This window comes from Branchiostoma floridae, chromosome 6 (assembly GCF_000003815.2).
Source record: "Branchiostoma floridae strain S238N-H82 chromosome 6, Bfl_VNyyK, whole genome shotgun sequence".
NCBI lineage: Eukaryota > Metazoa > Chordata > Leptocardii > Amphioxiformes > Branchiostomatidae > Branchiostoma > Branchiostoma floridae.
The window spans coordinates 15,425,037-15,436,050 of NC_049984.1; the positions used below are offsets into that span (position 1 = coordinate 15,425,037).

The 11,014-nt window shown below is 39.6% G+C and overlaps 1 protein-coding gene across 1 annotated transcript in view; it reads left to right on the forward strand.

Moving 5' to 3' along the window:
• The window catches only part of LOC118417874 (protein VAC14 homolog), a gene marked incomplete in the record, with an annotated part of 24,794 nt that overhangs the window by 3,170 nt on the left and 10,610 nt on the right, over window positions 1-11,014 (forward strand). Inside the window, 8 exon segments of the mRNA XM_035823626.1 lie at window positions 4,297-4,464; window positions 5,223-5,285; window positions 5,651-5,758; window positions 6,630-6,739; window positions 8,251-8,357; window positions 8,730-8,867; window positions 9,940-10,075; window positions 10,729-10,752. Coding sequence (XP_035679519.1) covers window positions 4,297-4,464; window positions 5,223-5,285; window positions 5,651-5,758; window positions 6,630-6,739; window positions 8,251-8,357; window positions 8,730-8,867; window positions 9,940-10,075; window positions 10,729-10,752 — 854 coding nt within the window.

Genomic DNA, 11,014 nt, shown 5'->3' on the forward strand with positions numbered 1-11,014 from the left:
AAGAAAATGCACATACACCGTTTCTGCCTATGAATTCAAATTACCAGGTTACCTCAAATTGATCCATAGGAACTGCATTGATGCTACCAATTAAAAAGAATATGTGTCATGTATAAAATGCATGTAAAATACAACACGGTGTATTCCATATCCAACCCATGGGAGGGCCAGGACCGAGGGTGATACGGAACTTGCAAGAAAAGAGCAAAAGATATGACATCAATGTGCATCATGTCAACAACTTTATTCGTCAATTCTAACAAGAAGGACCGATGCTGTACTAGTTTGATTCGAGAACTGTTGTTTGAATTTTTGACAGAAGCACAAGCAAGTCCAAATTGTTTGAATCAAACTATTGAGCCCGGGCCGTACCGTAAAATTTGGACCAGTCAGAACACTTACATCGAACGTAAATACAGCCCAGGTATGATACAAACAAAATTACTGACCCTGCAATGCAAATCAGGGCTTGAAATTAATTTTTGGGATTAGGTGCACTCTGGTGCACCCAGCTTAAGAAATTGGGTGCACCAAACAATTGTTGGGTGCACCACTTAACTAAGTTACAAGCTATCAAATTCTTAAACAAGTACCATGATAGACATTTTTATTATCTTCCTAACACTTAGATGTCAAGAATATGATGTACATGTATACTAGTATACTTTGATATCTTTACATACACAAACCTAAGAAAATATTTGGGTGCACCCTGTGCACCCACAGAAAAAGATTGGGTGCACATCTCCAATTTTGGGTGCACCTTGGTGCACATGCACCCAGTATTTCGAGCCCTGCAAATGCAACAAATTGAATCTAATTGACTAACTGGGTCATGTTGCCCATTGAAACTGTGTCACGGTTATAAACATGACATACGCTACAAGTATTGATGAAGATAGGAGAAATGGCCAATTAAAAATTTAAAGGCCGGTCATGTGATCATGTTTACCTATACTCGGACTACGTAAAGTGGATTACTTCTTGAATACTAAATTAGATTTGCTTGGGTGTAAGACTAAGACTGGTGAAAAGAAAAATTATAATGAAGAGGCCACATGACATGAAAATTGGAGGTATAATCACTTATGATTGATTGACAGAGATGCCTGCTACTCACATAATTCCTGCTTTTATGTGGATGCCTGTTACTTTTTAATAGGTTGTTATGGAACACTTTTAGGACATAAAGTTTGGCGCCTGTTTGTCTAGGTCTTGACCGGCATTTCAGCATTTATTGCAACTGTGCTGCATAACCTACTGGTAACTGTACAGTAACTTGTTTCTCAAATCACACTAGACTACAGAATAAAACTTACCAGAATCATATAGACTGCTTGTAAATTGGTCGCTCTTTAAACTCATTGATATAATAATAATAATTATGATTTGTTTATTGATTGTTATTCCAACACAATCTCTAAATGCAGACTGCCATAGGGTGCTGAATTGAGTATTTAGCCTTTAGGCATTACAAACTTACACATGCATCAAGAACTTAACATAGCAAAGACATGAAATTAATATATTACAGGTAGAACATGTACAATCACACTCACACAAACTAAATACTCCTCAGGGGTATACAAGTATGTATAGGGCTATAGTTGTAGGACCTGGTGTATGTTTGAAATCTTCATCTATGGTCCAGAAGACATTTGACATTATCCAAATGTTGACATTATCCAAATACTCATTTAGGAGTCAATAAACTCACATTACCTTGACTTACCCCATCATCGTATGACTCATGCCATGATGTATCTTTTTTATTTCCTTAATACTCAATTATCACCACGTAACAAGATCTGAAGGGCACTTCAAGGTTACAGGTTCCATGACTAGATCGGGAACAGCATCTCCTATTAAGGAAGATATCCTTAAAGTCAGAAACATTATTGTTGAGTCATAGCACATACTGATCACTTTAAAGGCAACTAAAGAAATATTAGGGCAATAAGAGTCAAATATTCTGGATAATGTAATCTGTAATATTGACATCTACAGTGTACAAAATACTTTTCTGAGCAAGGTTGCACAGTGTGCAACCTGGGGCAAAAACTAGGTTGCACATCTGAATTTCAAGTTGCACCACCTACAATTTGCTAATTTCTCAAAAAAAAGTACAATACCTGCATACATACCTAACCTTTTATTATCATGTTATTTTACTACTTCAAGTTCGTCACAACAAAATCAAGTTCTGAGGCTCAAAAATTAAGTTGCACCCTGTGCAACCTGAGTTCAGAAGTAAGTTGCACCAAGCAAAAAGTGGTTGCAATGTGCAAGTGTGCAAGTGGTATTTTGCACGCTGCATCTACTACACCCCATGTACTACATGTACACTACATGTACTATGCACATTTGTTCATCAAACATTTACATCTGATCAGTATTCCATACTTTAAAATGTAAGTATGGAATGTGGTTAAAAATGGATCAGAAAAAAGCAACACGTTTGATTTTTTTTGGGGGGGGGGGGGTCCAATATTTAAGGAATCCTCCTGTGTCCATTTTAACTCCTCATTAGTATGAAATAATGATGTTAAAATGTTGGAATATAGTGCAGTAGATGTCAATATTATACAGATTGTCTTATTCAGCAAATTTCCACTTAAAACACTCTAATATTGCTTACATTGCCATTAAAGGGTTCATTGACCATCTTGCTCACATGCACAATTTAAGTGTTTTGCCTGCATAAGCAATTATTTTACGAGGCCATTATTTTAAGAGGTCATAAAGTTAATGCTAAGTGTACTCTGACTCAGTCTGAGGCATCATAATATAGATCATTAGACATAAGATGTCTTAACCTCTGTACAATTTGTATGTTTGGCTAGATGTTAGGTGCATGTTGCACAGAATTCCTTTAATTAGTAAGATAAGACTTATACTTTACCATAAAATGCTAGTCTTCCTGGGTTCAGATTACAAACATGTACATGTATCACATATGCACATGCCAATTTATGGGAATAATAGACCAAATTGTACAGCAAAAATGGCTTTTTGACCTGTGATTGATTAGATATTTCCATAATTAAGGGCACATCTTTGAAGACAGGTACATTGTGGTTTATGCCTCATACAATACTATACACTGTACATCAATGGCTTGATGTGTATATGCTTTGACTCCTGTTCTTCCTTTAGCCTGTTACATGTCTATCCTAATCACTAGTTTTAAGCAAAGCACCTTTGAATACCCCGGGGAAACTTTAAGGATATTCTCTGTCACCTAAATGATCATTGATGAGTTTTTCACCGGTCGGATCACCATTTCTGCTGTAGCGTGAGGCAAGCCTGCTTTCTTTGCTGTGATCTTATCTTGGCCTGTCCAGGGCAAGAACATGATTATCCTTTATCTAAATTATCGTCCAGTCACGGCCTTTTGCTTCTGACATCTTCAAGCACGATTCCAAATCTTAAGAGGAAGAAAAAGTAAAAAACATTATTTTGCCAGTTCTTTTTAGAAAAATTTTCATTGCATTTCAAATAATACTTATATCAATGAAAGAGATGGAAAGACAAAAACTGTCACAAATTTAAACCAACAGAATTCAAAGATAGATAATAGATATTGCAATCGAAAATATGTATTAGGTAGAAAGACAAACTTAAAAAATGTCAATAAATGGTCATCTCAAAAACATCAAAAAAGAAAAACAGGAAAAACAAATGGTAGCCAAATTGTCAGGATTAATCTTAACTAAATAGCAGAAAGGAACCCCAAACAAAAAAACAGAATACTCTACTCAAAATAACAAAGCAAAATAAGACAAAACCACATGTGCCAATTCTATACTGGTCTTTGTGTTGGATGAAAAAAAAATCCTTTTAACCTGTCCTTGGTGCTGAATTAACAGCCATTGATAACAAACAAAGACCTATATTTCTTGGGTCATGATTTTATCTCTGAATGTACAGGGAAAAACAGGATTACCTTTAACTAGATAAGTTTGCTGTCAAGTGGGTTACATTTAGTGTAAATAATAAATAATGGAAGAATTTCAACATTAGAATGCTGATAAAGTCTTGTCTTGTTGCTTTATGTTTTGGTTAACCTGTCCTTGGTGATGAATGAGTATTATCATATAGCCAGGCGCCGCGGACCAATCAGAAGGCCCCGTTCCACGTTGGTTATGACGCCGTAACACGTAGATTCAGGCCAGGCAGGTGGGTATCGCTCCCCTGATTGGTCAGAATGAATCGACACCGGCACCGGTGTCGATTTGCATCGACACCGGCACTAGTGTCGATGCAAATATTCATATCTATATTTGATAACCACAGGAGTCCAGCATGTACCTGGACCAGCTGATCGATCCTGTCCTGGCGTGTTTCTCGGACCCCGACAGTCGTGTTCGCTACTACGCCTGCGAAGCCCTGTACAACATCGTCAAGGTGGCCAGAGGGGCTGTACTGGGCAGGTTCAATGATATCTTTGATGGGCTGAGCAAGGTAATTATATGTAGTGAATATTCCATGACACTCCTTGTTACTTGGAAGTACTGTCAAACCTGCCCAAGACGACCACCCGGGGGACCGGAAAAAAAGCGGTCGATTTGGACAGGTGGTCGCTGAGAAGAGTATCGACTCAAAACATGCCCGATGCAAAGTATAAATGGTTTCCGTTGTGCTTAATGGCAAATAGAAAGCACACTGCACGCACGCAAAGAAGCGAGGTCTTTAATGTCAAATACAACACGCCCACTGTAAACTGTAAACTTAACCCCCAAATCCGACGCAAACTGGCCGATTTCGGCACAAAATCGCACTAGTTATCATCAAAAATCGATGAAAACCTCAATTTTGAAAATGATGCGGTCGTTATGGGTCCCAATTTGGGCCGGTCGCGGTCGCGTTGGCCAGGTGGTCATTGAGAAAAGGTCGCTTAATGCTTACGTCAATGGGAAAAAAAATCGGGACCGAGAAAAAGCGGTCGAAATGGCCTGGTGGTCGCTGAGAAGAGGTGGTCGCTCGGGCAGGTTTGACTGTATTGAGCAGCTCATTTTACTCTATTCTAATGTGTTAAGATCACTTGATATATTTTTCTTAATATATAGGAATGTAATGTGAATCTTGCATCATTGAAATTTTACAGATGAAAGTGCTGAAATTTGATTTCTTTTGTGTTGACACAAACGTGGCAAACAAAAGTAAAATATGTTTTTTACTGTTTTTAGTCATAATTCCATACAATATTTTTCCCCATAAAGCTTGCTGCAGATCCAGATCCAAATGTCAAGAATGGCTCGGAACTTCTAGATCGACTTCTCAAGGTATTACTCAACTCTTAACGTACATTATTCCAACCTTATATATTACACAATTTTAGTTGAAATATATGGCCACTAGAAAGTAGCCATACAGTATACCAAGTTTTTTTAGAAATGTTAAATACATTTTGTATCTTGATTTTGATAAAGGGTAAGCGAATATCTAGTACCTATTAGTAAGTAACTGAACCGAATGAAAAGTGCACTTATTGTGAACAGGATTTTTGTGTTCTGTAATACCAGTACTCAATAAATCACTAAATGACTCAAACTTGACTAAAAATGGCTACATTTTTATTTTCTATTATCCAAGTGTGTATACCTGTTGCTGACATCAAGTTGTTCACATGTGTTTTGGGTGTTTGCAGGACATTGTTTCTGAAAGCACCTCGTTTGACCTGGCCAGTTTCATGCCCCTGCTGAGAGAGAGAATCTACACTAAGAACCAGTTTGCCAGGCAGTTTCTGGTGTCTTGGGTAAGTATAATACCAATTATTGATTGTAGAATAGAGGAATGTCATATGAGGTAATTCTCTGTCAGGTAGTGAACATGTTGAAACCTTCCTTTGTTTATATGAATGAATGACTTTTATTGCATGTTAATCCTCTTACAAGCTACATGTAAGTACAGGTCATAATGATAAAGCAAAACCGTGGTATAAGAATTTGTAGACTAATTGTTAGATATGAATCCTCATTAGTACTGTAACTTTATGGCATTCAGCACACTACATACAGTAGCAAAGGAATAGATGCCTCTGTTTACAAAAAGCTGTTTTATCAGCTTCATTCTGCAACTACCATGATTTATTTGGTTTTGATAATTTTTGGCCTTTTCTAACGTAAGGATGGATGTAACTTTAACATCTGTAATGTAACATTAAAGGAAATGCAGTAACTGTGTGGAGTAGGTAGGACTAGAGACAACCTACTGAAATGGGGACGGGTGAACTCAGCTGAGTGTCGTTGTGGCCACCCAACCCAAACCATGGGACACATTACAAAGGACTGTGTATTAGGCCCCAACATCTCCAACCAGTACCTACTAGAAGCTAACGAGAAGGCCGTGGCCTGGCTGCAGTACTGGCACGGAACGATATGATGATGACTGTGAATTATCCTAAAATATTTGCAATGATTTTGTTTTCTCAGTGACCGCACCAGGAAATCATGACACTGCAAATAAAGATGTGTTTTGTCTTCCACTCTTTGTAACCCAACATTGTTTCCACAGTAACCTCACAGCAAAAGCCTCCTTTCCCCTCCTAATGCAAAATCATGTTCCGGAATATATATACTTGATAATTGCAGCACCTATCCTAACATATTGGATACTTCCCCCTACAGGTGACAGTGTTAGACTCAGTGCCAGATATCAACATGCTGGTGTACCTCCCCGAGTTCCTGGATGGACTCTTCCACATCCTGGCAGATCCCAGTAGGGAGGTTAGAAGAATGTAAGTACATGTACAAGCTGTGACAGAGAATTCATCTCCTTCATTAAAGTACTGAAGAGGGATGTCCCTCTGGCTCAACTGGTAGCGGCCTCATAATTGAGCTCTTGGTTCCAATTAGTTGGTACAGTCAAACCTGTATTAGCGGTCACCATTGCATAGCGACCACCTGGCCATTGCGGTCACTTTTTGTTGGTCCCCTGGATTTTTCCCATTAACTTAAGCATTAGGACATAGTCTATTGTGGCCACCTGTCCAACGCGGCCACTGCCACACGATATCTGATCCTGTCAATACAAAAACAATGCCTATTGCGACCATACAACAGCCGTATGTCACCCTGCACCCAGTTTAAAATCGTTGTTTGTGAGGATTTGGAGTTCCTGACAGGGTCATTTTGGGGGTAGCAGAAAGACAAGTTAAGTACATTAGATCGCAAGTCTTTGTCGGTTACTTTACCAATGTTCTACATGGCATGCAATAGCAATCATTTTCACGCATTTTTGGTAGATTTGACTTTGGCAGGGTCAGCTGAATTTTGAGAGGATCGAAAAAATGTTATATTTGGTGAGAAAGATAAGTGGGTGCTGAAATCATGTGTAACTTATTGCTCGTGGTCAATTGATCAACATTTTCTCTATAGTGGCTACATTTCTCCAGTCCCTTGAGTGGCCGCTATAGACAAGTTTGACTGTAACTGAAACCCTGGTTCAATCCGAAGAAGGGTATCTTTGTTGGGGCTGCACCTATTTTTCTGAAGGGACATAAAATGGGTGTCCTATGTTTGAGGAGGTGCCTTGAGCATGTTAAAGGGGAGGGCCCAGCAACCCCTCACTGTAAAAATATACCCTTCTACTGAGACAGCAAGAAAAAATTGCCACCCTGCATGTATGTGCCACAAGGCACTACAAGGTACTACAAGGATCCAAACAAGTTAACAGTATTGAAGAGACCAGGAAAATGGTTATTTGTTTGATGTTGTTCCCGGAAATTGTTGATGGTATATCGGCTTTAGAAAAAAAGTGTGTGTGATATACCTTACTCTTTGAGGGCAACAGTTTGTCCAAATTTACTTACTAGTAGGAAGACGTAGCCGCCTGTGAAGACTTCTTCAATTTGTTGAATTGTAATTTGTGTAATGTGCCCTAGTCATACATGTACATGTAAGGTTCTCAAAAGTGTGTGCCCTTTGAAGTGACCCAGATACTCAAAGTACTTGTAATTTTCATTTATGGTACAGATTATGTACATTGTAAAACCACCTGGTGCCAAGGGGCCTGGACGGCTTCGACAGTTTGATAACCACTACGGCTTCAAAAGGGTTGGGTAAAAAAAAGCTTCCCCTCAAACTTTACCCAGGCAAAAATGTCAATATGGAACTCCTACAGACTTGATACACACTCAAATATACCAGCCCCTAAATTATATACCTAGATGGTGTATTGTTTTCCTTGTCTGCTGTGAGCTTCCTGCCTTTCTATCTTTATCTCATTGCTGTATATGTTACACCTCAGGTGTGAGTCAGCTCTGGGAGAGTTCCTGAAGGGGATCAAGAAAAGTCCCAGCAGTGCCAATTTCAGCAACATGGTCAACATCCTCATAGTGCACTGTCAGGCTCAAGGTGTGTCAGTGTGTGTGCAAATGTTTGTGTGTCTGTGTGTGACTGTGTGTGTGTGACTGTGTGTGTGTGTGCTGTGTGTGTATGTGACTGTGTGTGTGTGTGACTGTGTGTGTGTTACTACATGTATGTGTGTATGTCTCACTGTGTGTGTGCGTGTGTCCCTGTGTGTGCGCGTGTGTGTCACTGTGACTGTCTGTGTGTCACTGTGTGTGTGTGTGTGTGTGTGTCACAGTGTGTGTGTGTGTGTCACTGTGCGTGTGATTGTTGATGTACTTGCACAACACATTTCCTTCACTTCTACTTGCCAAAACCTGAAGAATATTTGGTGTCTTCACCAAACTTCATTGTTTATGATAACATATACCTTCCCAGATGAGTTGCTGCAGCTGACTGCCATCATGTGGCTGAAGGAGTTTATCCTGCTGTCAGGACGGGCCATGCTTCCGTTTGCCGCCGGAATCCTGACTGCTGTCTTACCCTGTGTGGCGTACGAGGACCACAGGAGAAAGAATATCCTTTAAACAAGAAGAAAGCTAAGATTGTACTGTTGTCTTATATATGCTTGTGATTCTATCATTATGTCAAGGTTAATGACATGATGTCATGTGGCCTAACGGCAAGGTGTTCGGCCCATAACCCAGAAGCCCTTGGTTCAAATCCGTTGATATGCCACCGACCTTGTACCCTTGGAAAAGGCATTTTACATTTGACTTTTCTCACTTAACTCATTGCACATTGTAAATGCAGGAGTACCTAGGTTTGGTTAGGTCTTTCCCAAGGATAGGACTTTATTGGAGGTCTTGTGTTTGAGGAAAGTTCCATACTTCAAGCACATAAAAGAACTCACCACACTTACCAAAAGAATAGGGTTCCTTCTTGGTGTGAGTGGATCAATTAGTACATGGGATTGACTAAAATGACTCCTTTTCTGTTTTTCTAAAGCTGACTTGTACATCCTAATTTATTTATTTATTTATTTATTGATCTTTATAGGGTAGTCCCTTCAGTTAACGTAGTAACTGATTTCCAAGGGAGCCCTATATACATGTTCGCACAACGACGGGTTATACCGCCCCTTACGGGGTGACACACCCGTCCGGGTGAATGATGTAGATCACCATGTGGCTGATACGAGACAGAGGTCGCCAGGCCTCCATCCGGGTGATTTGAAGTGAATCACCAACTTCCGACAGAAGGATTTGCACCAACGCACACCGCACCATCGCACGTGTGGGGGTTCTTTAACGTGCATGGGGTATGGCTCTCCCCAGACACGGGACCTCCATTTAACGTCCTATCCGAGGGACGACTCATTTTTCACTTGAGTAAAGTGAGGAAAGTCGTGTCAAGTGCCTTTCCCAAGGGCACAAGACCGGCAACACGGCAGGCGGATTCGAACCGGCGACCTCTCGGTCACTGGCCGAATACACTACCACTGTGCTACGCGGCCCCACAGTGCTATGCTGACCTAATCTAAACATTTATGCCATAAATACAGTAGATTTATGTTGTGTTCTTGAGGGAAGTGTCTATGGCACTATTTGGTAAGGTTGTTCAATGTCATGACCTTGACCTTGCACACATATCAAGGACACAGCCATCGCCGTGAACAACAGCCTGCTGCGGCTGATCACCACGGAGGACGACCTGTCTGTGCCCACCAGTCCTGTGGAGGGGGAGGATAAGGACCAGGACAAGGAGAAGGAGAGGGAAAAGGGGTCAGTTAGGATTGGAAAACAATCTATGATGCGAAATTCTTGCAAAAGGCTTGCCCCAGCACTGGGCCATCCTATACAATTGTACTGGTAATGCATGTTCACGGTGATTTACTTTCTTGGTAGCGGGAAAATGGAGTGTTTGCTGTGGACTTTTTGTGGTATGCAGTAGCAACCACATAGTTTTATAATAGAATAATGTTTGCATTATTTTTGAGTTCCTGGTGAAGCAGCCACCGCAAACATGAAACCACAGTGAACAGTCCTGCATTTACAGTGTCAGACTGAGTACATTTGAATTTTACAACAAAATGTGACGCGTTTTAGAAAAAAATATATAAGACAAATTAATGTTCAACACTAATAGCTATATGGTCAAGAGAAGTTGGCAACATTCAGTTGAAATTCATTATAAAGCTGTCCCCCTCCTATATTATATTATATAATTATTATATACTGCCATGTGTACTACAAAGAAAGGGGTGTTGTGCTTGTGTGGTTAGCAGTCAAGCAATTGAAACTATTGTGTTTTCTATCTTAAAATTCTTACGTTAGACTTGCAAACTGAGTGATAGTCTTTTTTGTTCATTGCATTGATGATGATATATTCCAGGTTGATCATAAATGCCAAACTCTTTTGATTTCTTTCCATCTAGGTTCCTATCTGCCTTCTCTTACAAGTATGCCTTGAAGTTCATTATTCTTTGAAGCTTTATTTGATTTTTGCATTCATCTTTTTGCATTTCTTACTTTTCCACTTTTGCTTGAAATTGTTATTCACTTGTTATTCACTTTTGTTAATCACTATCATCCTTTGTAGACAATGTACATTTTTATAATCATTAATAATTATTATTATTCTGGGGGAATTTTTGTCAAAAAGAGCTGAAAAGAAAGTTTATCTGCCAATGTATTGGTACATCAGGCATTAGCAGCATTGTA